The 13,479-nt window shown below is 35.1% G+C and overlaps 2 protein-coding genes across 3 annotated transcripts; both read left to right on the top strand.

Annotated features, from left to right (window-relative positions):
• The first annotated feature begins 338 nt into the window (after positions 1-338).
• LOC118056368 (K(+) efflux antiporter 5) lies at positions 339-8,138 on the top strand. 2 transcript variants are annotated; one of them, XM_035068550.2, is made up of 20 exons: positions 339-647; positions 1,853-1,896; positions 2,364-2,431; positions 2,575-2,659; positions 2,774-2,835; positions 3,042-3,117; positions 3,261-3,335; positions 3,733-3,804; positions 3,921-4,004; positions 4,098-4,166; positions 4,259-4,336; positions 4,451-4,539; positions 4,731-4,827; positions 4,944-4,997; positions 5,973-6,068; positions 6,368-6,556; positions 6,666-6,743; positions 6,975-7,019; positions 7,114-7,228; positions 7,800-8,138. In XM_035068550.2, the coding sequence occupies exons 1-20, from the start codon at positions 428-430 to the stop codon at positions 7,817-7,819; spliced, it is 1,716 nt and encodes a 571-aa protein (XP_034924441.1). In that variant the 5' UTR covers positions 339-427; the 3' UTR covers positions 7,820-8,138. The 2 variants fall into 2 exon arrangements, with proteins under 2 accessions (XP_034924441.1, XP_034924440.1); XM_035068549.2 differs by having other exon boundaries at positions 7,114-7,242.
• Positions 8,139-9,275: 1,137 nt separating this feature from the next.
• Positions 9,276-12,101, top strand: LOC118056367 (cysteine and histidine-rich domain-containing protein RAR1). Its single transcript, XM_035068548.2, has 5 exons — positions 9,276-10,212; positions 10,310-10,392; positions 10,602-10,768; positions 11,374-11,567; positions 11,665-12,101. Exons 2-5 carry the CDS (start codon positions 10,328-10,330, stop codon positions 11,758-11,760), a joined length of 522 nt encoding a protein of 173 aa, XP_034924439.2. The 5' UTR covers positions 9,276-10,212; positions 10,310-10,327; the 3' UTR covers positions 11,761-12,101.
• Positions 12,102-13,479: the final 1,378 nt, after the last annotated feature.

The following is a 13,479-nucleotide window of genomic DNA, read 5'->3' as shown; positions in this document are numbered from 1 at the left end:
CTCAAAATGATATTATTTTAGCACATGATATTCAGATAAAAACTTCAACAAATACTACATGAAAAAGCCTAGAAAAAATTAGGATTTGGGTTATAAATAGTTTAAGTTTATACACCAATTTAATACTTTGCGAATATTCAGGGACTCGTCTTACTGCACAATATTCAAATAAAAACATCAACAAATACTCGAAGAAAAACACTAGAAAAAATTAGGGATTTGGTTATCAATAGTTTAAGTTTAGACACCCATTCAATACTTGGTAAATAATTAGGGACTGGTTTTGATATTTCAACAACGGTTAAAGAGATCTACCACACCTAAAGCAGAAGGACACACAGGGTCTCTCATTAAACTTTAAAGCATTTGTTCCTTCAAATACAAAATTCCCTCTCCCCCTCTCTCTCTGCATTTCGATCTTATAACCATGAAAAGAGGAGGTTTTGCGTATGGATTTGGATTCAGCTGGTGTTTTTGTTTGCTCTTGATTTTGATATGTGTAAATGGGAGATCTGATAAGGAAGTAAGAGAGAGGTTTTATGGGAATTTGGTGAATGCATCAGCACCAGATAATGGAGAAGGAAGTATTGCTAAAATGTTTGATCGTGTTCTTGAAAAAGAGTTCTCTGAAAATGATCAGCCTGAAGGTAAAGAACCTTTTTCTTTCTTTCTTTAATTCTACTTTTTTGTGTGTTTAATTAAGGTTTTTGGCTTATTCTTGGTGATTAATGTGAATGAAAGACTAGAAATGGTAGAGTGAAGCAGGTTCTTAGAAATATAGAATGTTTATGGAAAAGAGATCTGTTTTAAAGTGTTTTAATGTGTTTATGGAAATGGGACTAGAAATTGTGGGATTTTGTAATATATTAGATTAATTTGTAAGTTGCAGCAAGTCTTTTCTCTGAACAGAGAATTGGGTTATAATCACGTGATTCTGTTGATTAAGAGAGGGCGGGGTTTGATCTCGAGACAGAATTGAGCACGTTCGAGTTAATTTGAGAAAGGCTTTGATGTTTTACTTTCTGAAAAGTGTTTTTTTTTTCCAATGAAAAGATCCCTTTTGTACGTGTAATTAGTGAAAGGATGTTGGGGGAATATGAATCTGGGTTAAGTTTGTATGATGGGCGAAGGGACTTGATTGGTTACCTTCATATTGATAAGGAAACATAGCAGGAGGAAGGTGTCTTTAGGCAAGTCTGAAACTTGAGTAATTTAACTGAATCAAGTAGGTACTGATGAACATGGAAATGATGCTTTTTTTAAGAAGGTAACGTGAAGCTTATAAATAGTTTTGAAAGCTTTAAGGTGACAGGATGTTAGTTGTCAGCTAATAATGATTTAAACTCAAATCTTCATTAAGCTTATAGCTGAATAAGAACTACGTCACATGTTGCAGAAAACATTTATTGTCAGTTCAAGGAATTAACCTAAGTCTATACAAAGCTAAGTTTGCAATGGCAGAAACATATATCAAATTGAACAGTATATCCTTTGGCAACTGCATTGAGATGATATTGACCTCAATAGTTTTGGCTTCTTTCTTTTAAATTTGAAGAGAATAAAGTTTCTAGGCCACATATAATTTGCTTTACTAGATGCTATGACACTTGCTAGGCTGGAGAGTTTAATAAATCTAGCCAGTCCTGCACTTGGAAGTTGACAACTCGTGTGATCTTTGTGTCTGTTATTTTGACTCCAGTCTAATGATTATTGACATGCCCTGTGGATCATAGGAGTTTCTGTTATTGAATTGGGGTGATAATTACCTACTGCATTTTATCTATTGGAAGTTGTTTGGTTTCAATGATTTTTGGATGATATTTAAGTTTGGTTCATATTTTTACTTTACCAGGTTCTGATAGAAGCAGCTTCAACAACAGTGTAGCTGACCAACAAGTAGGTTTATTTTTCTTTTAATTATCTAAATTTAGTGATTGTGGCTTGAGCTTTAGTTTTGCTTTGCTTCACAAGTGCCCCTGTGACGCAACTTTGGAAACTTTGACCTTCCTGGAGTTTGCTACTGAACATAAGAGATAAATAGGAAGAAGAAGAAAATAATCTTGCCAGGGATCTAGCTTATGCAAGATCCAGACTGTTAATCTACAGCGTGGCTGCAACCCTCATCATCTATATTAATGAAAAAATTTATCTTTTTTCAACATGTCATATTTTTTCTGCACCCCAAAAACATGGCAGGACCAATATCTTCTCCTTTGGCCTTTTCAAACTCCAGTACTATTTAACATAAATACTGTCTAGGTATCATTATCTCCAGCTTTTTACCTAATTAAGTCATTTGTCTGTTACCACTAGTTGTTTTTTAGTGTTAATGTTAAAGAGGACTTCTGATTATGTTTTCGCAGGCTGTATTGGAGACTGTAGCAAAAATCACTCACGATAAGGGCAAAAAAAATGATACACAAGTGGCTAAGTATGGGAGTTGTAAAATATTTTTGTGTGCAAATTATTGCATTTTTTACCATATGTTTTGAGATATAGTTTCGTTTCCCTTTCTTTCTTTACAAAAGTGAGATTCTGATGTCATATATATCTTTCTTTCCTCTTTGTTTTCAGTGGAACTAGACCTTTTCAACTTCAAGATGTATTTTCTCTAGAAAATGAAGAATCCGAGGATACAGAAACCCTGATTGACAAAAAGGTGCACTGAAATTCAATGATTAGTTCTCTTCGTGAAATTTTTAGACAGATTCTTTGATCCAACTTTTGGTTTCTGTAGTCATTCCCTCTAACTTGCTTATCTTGCTAATTGTAGGATAATGTATTTGTCATGTCAAACAAGAAATCCAAGTACCCAATACTTCAAGTAGATGTGAGGTGAATGACTCATTTTCTCTCTCTATTTTTTTGGCTGTTTAGGAGAGCAAATATTACTCTTGAGAACTCGCTGTGTGATAAGCTGTTGATTTCTTATCTGCACAGTTCTTGTATCTATATTTTGACTTGATTTAACTGTTATCATTTAAGGTTCCAAGTTTTGAATGTACTGTTAATGTAGTGTTATTTATTTCACATACCTGCAGATTAATTTCAGATCTAGTTGTTGCTATAGTTTCTGCTGCCATCGGAGGAATCATCTCTTCTTGTTTGGGTCAACCGGTTAGTATCTGTATATTGTGGTTTCATTTGTCTTCAATTGCCACAATCTGTTGTCTCTAATGTTCAGCTATATCATGTGATTTATGCAATGGAGTAATATTTAAGGTAATTTGTTTTCTTTTGACATGTAATACATATGGCAGGTTATCGTTGGCTATCTTCTAGCAGGTTCCATCATCGGACCAGGTGGTCTAAATTTCATCAGTGAGATGGTACAGGTATGTGATTCTTAATTTTTCCCAAATGTGTACCTTTTCTTTTTGCTTTTGCTTCACTTATTATAACCTCATTGATGAAATTGTATGGGAAATGCAAGTTTTATGAGTTATCAAATGAAGTTTTGCTACCTTTTAATGTTCTTTTCATGTTAGATTATTTATACAAAATTCCAGATGGCAATATTACTGGTGGGACAAAAATGGTTGTCCATTGGGTTGTTTCAACTTTGACGCTGACTTTGTTGGTGCATATAGTTTTAGCAACTAATAATTGTATCCATCCATATGCTCCAACCCTTGTTAGGTGCTTATTATCTGAGAAATCCACATGTAAAGCATTTATATGCTGTAATGTTGATAAAAACAGTGGTGACATGTTCTCTTGGCTTCATCACAGGTTGAAACTGTTGCACAGTTTGGTGTTGTGTTTCTTCTTTTTGCTTTAGGGCTGGAGTTTTCTTTGACTAAGGTAAACTGTATTTGATCTAGGGAAGCTATTGTCTTAAAATTTCCTTAATCTATTATAAAAAAAAGAGCTTGTTTTCCTTGATTTAGAAAAGCTGTTCTGACTTATCATCAATGCAGCTTAAAGTGGTGGGCCCTGTCGCTATTATTGGAGGGATGCTTCAAATTGTAATATTTATTTGCTTGTGTGGCATAATTTCTGTGGTACGATGCTTAAATCTTGTAACTCGGTTATGCTAGAAATCTGTATGATTGGTCAAATTGGATGCTAAGCTTGCACCACTGTTAACTTTGCAGTTGTGTGGAGCAAAGTTATCTGAGGGTGTATTTGTGGGCTCCTTCCTGTCAATGTCATCAACAGCAGTGGTCTAGACTTGTTTCTGACACTATTCTCTCTCCTTTCTATTTGATTCCTCCTTTTTGTTTGCAAATATGATTCATGCAATTCTTTTTATCAGGTGGTCAAATTTTTGATAGAACGTAGCAGTAGTAATTCTCTTCATGGTCAAGTGACGATTGGGACACTGATTTTTCAGGTTGTATTTATTTTCTTACTTGGTTTATATTTAAGCATGTCGTTGATGATGCGTTGAATTTTGAAAAAGGTTGCTGATGCACAACCAATTGTCTGGTCTTGTGAATTGTTTCAGGATTGTGCTGTTGGTTTATTATTTGCTTTGCTTCCAGTTTTGGGTGGCAACAGTGGTGCTATACAAGGAATGATTTCAATGGGGAAGTTGTAAGTTTGTTTGTCACCTAATATTTTTTTTGTAAAATGATTCCTCTCTCTCTCTTTTTTTTTCCAATAATGGAAGTCATTTACTGTTATTGATTGATTGCCAACCAACACCCCCCCCCCACTTTTTTTGGCTAATGACCCCATGTAAATGATCCTTATTGAATCTAACCTCTATTGCTCACTAACTTCAGGTTGTTGGTCTTGTCCTTATACCTCATGGCTGCATCTTTCTTGTCCTGGTCATTTGTTCCTCGCTTTCTTAAGTTAATGATACAGCTATCATCTCAAGTGAGTTTTTGATAGTCTTTAGTGTGGGCCACATTTCTTATTTATCTTTGCTCAAGTACCTTCGGTTGAGTAGGGCCTCTTTCTAAGCATACTCTGTGTTCCATCTTGTGATTCAGACAAGTGAACTCTACCAGCTTGCTGCTGTGGCTTTCTGCTTGTTGTCTGCTTGGGTAGGTGAAATTTTTATGTTCCTTTCTTGTCTAGGAAAAATAGTCTTTTTACATGTCGCTGCAATAAATTTTATCCTTTCCATGATATGGTAGGTATCAACTTTGTTTAACATATTTTTTGTCATCCATGGAGTGATATGGATTACAATGTCATATGAGATATTTGCAAACAAGAACATCTCAACTGGCAATAGCATATGCACATTGCATGTTTTTGCTTTCTTAATGACGGGCTATTTAATCTATATGGTGATTTGCTTCATTTGAAATTATATGATTTGTCTAAGTTTGATGGGTGGTTGAAGCTCTGACTTTAAGGTTGTAGGGCTGTTGTCCATCCATCAGTTACATGCTCGAAAGATCAATTCGATTTCTTAGCAGGTTTTTACATTTTTATTTTTTCTGTAAGGGTTTGATAACCATCATGGCCATTATTCTGACAGAGGAAAATGCTTGCTTTATGTAGCTCTTTGCATCTGAAAAATAATCATTTGTATTTGAATCCAAAATTCTACTAATACAAACAAGAAGAGTGGAACTGCAATATATTTTTAAGGCAGAGGATGTAAGAAAACCAAATATTGAAATTTGACAAATTTATAGACATCATCTTAGCTCTGCTTGAACGATGATGATCGACACATGGTATAAAGCTCCCAACATGTGGTTAGTCATATAAATCGTAGAATGGTTCCTTGACTATGCTACATGTGTTTATACTTAGGCCAGAAATCATCAAATATATGAAAGAAATTCATTTCGTCAAACTGTGAGTTTTCATCTTTAGTTAACTGCAGAAGTTATGATGTTGAGATACAGTATGTCATGATTCAGGGCAGCACAGGACTGCACGGAATTTTTTTTGTCATCATGTTCTCATTACTCTTGGATTTCCTTCAACTATCAGTGCATTGCTTCTTGGTGATTTTTTGTAATCTTGTTCTCATTATTCTTAGATTTTCTTTACCATTTCAGTGCAGTGACAAGCTGGGCCTTAGTCTTGAGTTGGGTTCTTTCATGGCAGGAGTCATGATATCTACCACTGACTTTGCACAGCATACTTTAGAACAGGTATTCTTCTGTGCAATGGATTGTGTGCCAAGTACTGCCACAAATGGTAGTATGGATTCAGTATAAAAGTTATGTTCTCGGAAATAATGCACTAATTTAAATTTGTAAATTGACTCTGGATCTCTGTAACTTGTTTTAGTGGCTCCATCACTCAATTAATTACAAGGCTAACAGCTGTAGTCGATGGACATCACCATGTTACTCTTTTTTGCACGGGAATTATTCTCCGTGTGGTTATGTTATGTTGAAAAAATAATGATGAGATTGATATATTTTGAAATTGACTGTCTACTTTGTAGGTGGAACCAATCAGGAACCTGTTTGCAGCTCTCTTTCTTTCTAGCATTGGAATGCTCATAAATGTACATTTTCTATGGAACCATGTGGATATATTGCTAGCATCTGTGATTCTGGTTATAGTTGTCAAGACAACCATTGCTGCTGCAGTTACTAAAGCCTTTGGATATAGCATTAGGACATCATTCCTCGTGAGTTGGCTTGCCATGCTTGTTGACAAAAAAAAAAGACAATTGTACTTGAAACTCCTTTCTCTTTCCTTTTTTTTTCCTGAACAAAAATTGATGTACTATGATGTAGGTTGGAGTATTACTTGCTCAAATTGGAGAATTTGCTTTTGTTCTCCTAAGTCGTGCCTCAAATCTTCATCTTGTTGAGGTGAACTCTCTCTCTGTTTGTGTGTGTGTGATAGTTAGGGTGCCATTAAAGAAACAGATGCGTGTAATTTTTTATCATAAGGAAAACTCGTTTATTTGGAACTAGGGTTTAGGGTTGCGTGCACATATAGGTGGCTTTAGGTTTGATGTCATGATTAGATATCTGTGTAACTAGATGAACACTTGCACATCCTTCATTAGTTTTTAAACCATTTTGGTGGTTTTGATGCAGGGAAAGATGTATCTTCTTCTTCTTGGAACAACAGCTCTCAGTCTGGTTCGTTTCTTCGATTCTTGCAAATGTAACATGGCTTTTTAACAATGCTTTGGTTCTCTTGCATTAAACCCTTACTTGATTGATGCTCATTCAGGTGACAACTCCTCTCCTGTTCAAATTGATTCCTAACGTCATGAATTTGGGTGTCCTTTTGCAATGGTTTCCATCCGAGAGTAGCCCTCCAAATAAATGGTTTCCATCGGAGAATGGTACTCCAAATGAGGTTCTCCCTCCCTCCTTGTTTGTGTTTGTGTGTGCACGTGATTTATTTTGTGGGAACGAATGCATACTGAGAATTTTTCTGGTACACATTGAAGCATATTGCATCCCATGTAAAATTTCCTTAAGACTTGACATGCGGTCACATCCCAGAACTCAATATCATATATATCTTTTTGATGGATAGTATATCTAGGAAAGAGTTCCATATCTGTTCTTCTGCAGGCACAACCATGGTCTTACAGCTCTTTGTGAGTGCGTATACTGATTTCTTTGTTAGTGAATTCCTTAAAGAAAATATTATGCAAGAAACTAGGGTTTGTTTTCATAATTCTGGCAATGCATCCACCATGAATCCGGGAATTCATATCCTTTCATGCTGCTACTGCAAAGTCATTTGGCAGTGGTCTGTGCCAATCATTTTCAAATCTTCATTCCAAAACAGCTTTTGAAAGTTGAATATCTGCTCATACCTCATATGTCTTTTCTTCTGACATTTTGTTTTTGTTTTCACTTTCAAATATTTCCAAGGCAATTAACTTCTCATTTATGTTTTTACAGGAAAGAGTTTCCATGATTGAAGTACGTAACAGATAGTTACGACCTCCACATTTTGTAGTCTCATCACTTCAAAGGAAGTGCAGCTAATCATCTTGGGATTACAAGGAATTCATCTCATTACTGATTCCACAGTTCAGGTTGCAAAAATCAGCCAGACAGACAATCCAGAACTCTCATGTACATACAGATTAGGTCCCACATTCTTTGACTGTTGTATATACAATTTTGTGTTTTCGTCTCATCAGTCATTGATGTCGATACACTTAAATACGTATATACAGCAGCAATAATTTTTTTTGAAAATTATATATGCAGTAACAATTGTCTTTTTCAAAAGTATTTTTTGACGTGTTCAATTTTTGATATTGTTGTAAAAGTGTTTTTTTTTTTAAATGTTTTTTTAATTAAAAATATATTAAAATTATTATTTATTATTTCTTTATTTATAATATCACATATTAAAATTATCTAAAAAAATACTTTAAAAACAGGCACCTGCTAATCATACCGTACTCCGACCTTACTGAACTAAAAATTCATATCCTGCTTTTAACCTAAAAAAATAGTAAAAATATATCCATCTTGGACAAGGTCAAATTGAAATCAAACATTGTATAAACCCAATCCAATTTGAGTCCACACCATCTTTCAAAATAACAAAAGACTATAACTATATTATGTATAATAAATAAAATCATAATCTAATATCATAACCATATAATATAAAAATAGTATTGTTAATAATATTTTTTTATGTACTATAAAACAATAATATTACTATCAATCTTACTTTGATTAGTTATTTGAGTTGAAAGCAAATCCTAGTATAAGTGCTATTATTAAACTCAACTTAATTTATCAAGTTAATTGGGTTATTTGAATAGTGTTAAATTAAAAAAAAATTAGGTTGAAATTAATCTAATTAAATCTGATTAATTCATGTGGATGAATTTTTAATTTAATAATCTGATAAAAAACTAATTTATTTTTTTTTAATTCGATAAAAAAACTAATTTGATTTTTTCTTACATTAGAGTTGTTTTAATTTTATTTTTTTTAAAAAAAAAACCTTAATTATTTTTTTTAATTAATACGAGTTGACCGACCAACGAATGAGCTAGGCACGAGACTTCAAGTTTAATTGAAGACTTTATACTAACAGCGGGACCGACATCAACTTTGTAATGTGTTTCTAGAATAATCAGAAGACAAAGCTGAACTCAGAAGACGACTCAGATTCCTCTACTCGCTCGAACGCAACTCTTTCTTCCACTGCTCTCTGTCTCCATCTTTAAAACAAAAGCTAAAAAGAGAATTATTTATTCATGGACCAAACCGAGGTACCTAAGCTTCGCTGCCAGCGAATCGGCTGTAACGCAACTTTCACCGAAGACAACAATCCCGATGGTTCCTGTACTTACCATGATTCGGTATTTCAATTTTTCTTAATCATGAACTTTTTTGTTTTGTTTTGTTTTTGCAGTTGATACAATTTTGGGTTTATAATTTGTAGATTTAATTGCGATAATGTGATAGCTTTTTGTGTTTTGTTCGGTTCCTCGTGTAAAGGGAAAAAAATTGATGTTTTTAGTGAAATATATGATAAGGGAGTTGTTATCATCTGTTCTTAAGTTGGTCGATTTAATGTGCAAGAGAGGATTGGGTAGAAAGTTGAGTAATTTTTTCATGATTTAAGTAAAAAAGCTGACAAATTTCGTTATTCTATCCGCACGGCATGGTTTGATTAAAGAACATGATGATTGTTAAGCGCACTGACTCTTGTCAGTGTGGTATAGGGAAGAGTACTGAATCTTGTCAGAGGGGTATAGGGTTTTTGTAAAAATCTTAGATACCTAAAGGGTTCCTCGTTTACAATCATTGTCTTAGGTGTTATTTGATGTTTCTCAGGCACAGCTCCACCAGGAAGAAAATTTTCATGCTTTTAACAGATGTGAAAAGATGATAGTAAATTCAATTCCTACATAATAAAAATGCAGGATAAGGATGCCATATTGAATCCAGGGCAACAGTTCTTCAAAATATATTAACGTGTTCAATGTGCTACATATTACAGGGTTATTAAATGCTTAGATTCAAATAATGGCTATTGTGTAATGTAATCCAAAGGTCCCTGCCCCAACAGTGAGATAATGGATTTTATCCACTTATTGTGCAGCTTCATGCATTTCTTTTTCAGTTTCTGCCTTACGTTTTGTAGAAATTTGTATTTTGATAGTCTTGGACTTTGGTAGTACATATGTTTTTCTATTACATCTTGTGCAAGGTTATCTTATTTGATTACAGAAGGAAAAAAATTCTGAATATAGTGCGTTTGTGTATTATACTGATTAACCTTTTCCCTTGCTTGCTTTGATGCGGTTTCACTGCATGTGCGGATATGCATTGACAGGGGGTAAGTCAGATTTTTTTCTTATGATTTACTTGGTTATTTTGAAAAAGAAATATGCTTTTTATTTATTACCTTAATCTTGCTTGATTCCATTTTCCAGCCTTTCTTTCATGATGGAATGAAAGAGTGGAGTTGTTGCAAGAAAAGGAGTCATGATTTCAGCTTGTTTCTGGAGATTCCAGGGTAGGTCCTGTGCCCTCGTTTTTCTGCTACTTTTCTTAGGCATATGTGAATATGGCAGGATTTCTGATAAAATATGACTTCTTCTTGGTTGAATGAACCAGCCCAAACTGGTCATGGTTGATATTTTGCGTTTACATTTGCGTTGATAATATGCTTATATGTCTATCAGCGTTGGTCACTCAAATTTTTTTTTTTTTCCTGTGATGAAGATGTAAAACAGGTAAACACACAACTGAGAAACCAGTGTTAGCAAAGCCGACTCCAACTCCCACCCCAAAGAATCCATTTTCTCCTCCCGCTGCAGCTCCTGCTACCAACTCATCCTCAAAAGAATCTTGCCCTAGATGCAAGCAAGGCTTTTTTTGCTCAGATCATGGTAGTGTCATTTGAATGCTTTTAATAACCACAACAATTGATATTACAGTTTTAAAACCAAACTGAAAAAAAAAAGGGAAAGAAAAATTATCAATCTAGATTATTTAGAAGTGATGTATGAACCGTTTCATTGCATGGAAGCATGTTAGTGTTTGCATTATTGAATTAAAAAGACATCAAGCTCTGTTAACACAAATATGATCCTCAGAATGCTAGCTGGTGACAACTTGAGAAAAACTTCCTAGTGCTTGTAAGATCTTTTAAATTGTGCAAAGTATCTTAATTTTAAGTTTTGGGAAGAGGTAACCCCTAAGAATCCGCTGCTTGGTGGAAAAACTTCTTTGGCATGGCCTAGGATGTTAAGTGAGTGGTAAGGAGTAAACTTCCAATTTTCCAGGTAAAAGAGTTAATATAAGTTTAAGTGAATAAAAGGTTTTTTTGAATTTCACAAGCAGTTGGCTTCATCTTTATTATTCCTTTTGTGGCCGTCTTCACACTGTTGCATCAATTTTGTAATTGGTGCATTTTAAACTCCCATGTACCTGGTTTCCCCATTATACATCGATTTATTGCTTTTAAAGCTGAAGCACTTCATGTCCTTTTTAGGGTCACAAGCACAACCCAAAGCTGCACCAGCTAAAAGCTATGCTCCTGCTCCAGCAAAAAAGGTAGTTGATATAAACCAGCCCCAGACGTGCAAGAATCAGGGATGTGGTCAAACTTTCAAGGAGAAGGATAATCATGAAACTGCCTGTAATTACCATCCCGGGCCTGCTGTTTTTCATGATCGAATGAGAGGGGTGTGTATAATTCACTGCATTTTTACTTCCAGCCTGCTCGCTTATTTTCTTTTTTCTTTTTATACTAATTACCTTTTAATTACATGTAATTTTGCAGTGGAAGTGTTGTGACATCCATGTAAAGGAGTTTGATGAATTCATGAGCGTTCCACCTTGCAGCAAGGGCTGGCACGATGCTGATCCAGCATCTTAAACTGCAGGTGTTGGTCAGGATGGTGAATTTCTTTGTTCTATTCTACGGGGTTGTTCTACTGGAATTAACTTCTAGTGAGTCCATCACGTTTGCTTTCCCATCATATTGTTGTGACATTGACCTTCAATGGTTTTTAAGGAAGAAACCAGGACAGGAAGATCTTCCCTTTTGACACGATTTAGTCTATGAACTTGCAGCATTTATCCTTCAGTGAGCCATGAAATTAGTAAGGCTCATTTTTTCTTGAAACATGCCTGCGTATTTAGGCTATTCGTGTATAAAGATTGGTATTTTGTGGATTATCTTAAACTTGAATTTCAATGGAGAAACCATTATATCTATTTCCCCCCTTTAAAAAGAAGCCATTTTTTCCCCTTCATTACAAAGGGCATAAATCCTAGTAATTTTCAACCCTCCATGTTTACAGGCTACAAAAAGACCAAGATCTGGGCTTGTGATTTGTTGTGTAATATCCCACCACTCCCAAGTCCAAAGCCATCAAAGACAATGTAAGAGGCCACAAATCCTTAAGTTTTTATTCATGGCCCATGGCAGGAGTCCTTTGCCTTGGTAAGCCTTGGTGCCATCTTCTGGAGCCAGTTTTTTTCACCAAGGCATCGTTCCCCATATCCTTGTAAATTAGGTAGTTTTAGGTCCATTTTTAAAAAAATTAAAGTGCTTGGTTTTTTTTCTTATAATCAGTTAAAAATTGAGTTTTATTTAAAGCACATCAAGATCAAACATACCCTTAGATTAAGTTTGTCTCCCTATCTCTACCATTGATGTACCACCACAGCAAAATTAATGGCTGCCTAACGCTAAAGTCAAACCGTAGATGGAAATGGACAAGGAGTGTATCCTTTCACGTACCAGCTAGGTGCCAAGCTTCAAGCTTTGCACAACAGTGAAATACCCTTTGGTGCTTCACTTGAGAAATCTCTCCTCAACCTCAAGGGAAGGGAATATGCATTAGTGCAAAAGAATGACGGGTGCACACAGGCCACAAACTTCACATCAATTTCAAAAGAAAGAACAGTGATAGTCTTTCTCAACAAAGCAGAGCAGTGTACGGATAGCAATCACGGGTCCTATGATGGGTGTCATCAATACTCCATCTTTATTTCTCTGCCAAAACAACTTTGGTTTGGGTCCCGCAATTCCTAGCCTGCTAAATGCTCACCAGACATCTAATATACACCACAGGCACAGGCACAGGCACAGGCACAGGCGTTGTTTCTTGTTCCAACACGAGTCTTGATCCTTGGTCTACTGTTTGTCTCCTCTTTCCATATCTTTCACCGTTGCTGGGAAACCACGCATGCATGGTGATTTCTAATTCATGTTCATTGTAACCCAGGGCACAGGGACACCAACTAATTACAGAAGAACCAACTAGTGTTGACGAATGTTTTTGTTCAATTTGTTTTCGAACTTGAACTCTGGCTAGTCCACAGTAAATAGGTGTTAGAAAGAAAGAGATCTAGGGTGTGTTTGGTATTGTGGTAGCTTTTGTGGTTGCGGTTTGTAAAAAGCAGTTTCATAAAAAGTACTTTTTGTGAGGTTGATTTTAAAAAAAGTTAGTGTTTGGTAAAAACTGTGGTTGAAGTTGTGGTTTTAAAAAAAGCAGTTTTAGGTGTTTGGTTACAAAACTGTGGTTCAACAATTGTGGTTGAAAAAAAGCAATTTTGTGTTTGGTAAAAACTGTGGTTCAAAAAAAAA

This window comes from Populus alba, chromosome 15 (genome assembly GCF_005239225.2).
Source record: "Populus alba chromosome 15, ASM523922v2, whole genome shotgun sequence".
NCBI classification, from domain to species: Eukaryota; Viridiplantae; Streptophyta; class Magnoliopsida; order Malpighiales; family Salicaceae; genus Populus; species Populus alba.
The sequence above is the reverse complement of the archived record's forward strand: the minus strand, read 5'-3'. Positions and strand labels throughout refer to the sequence as shown.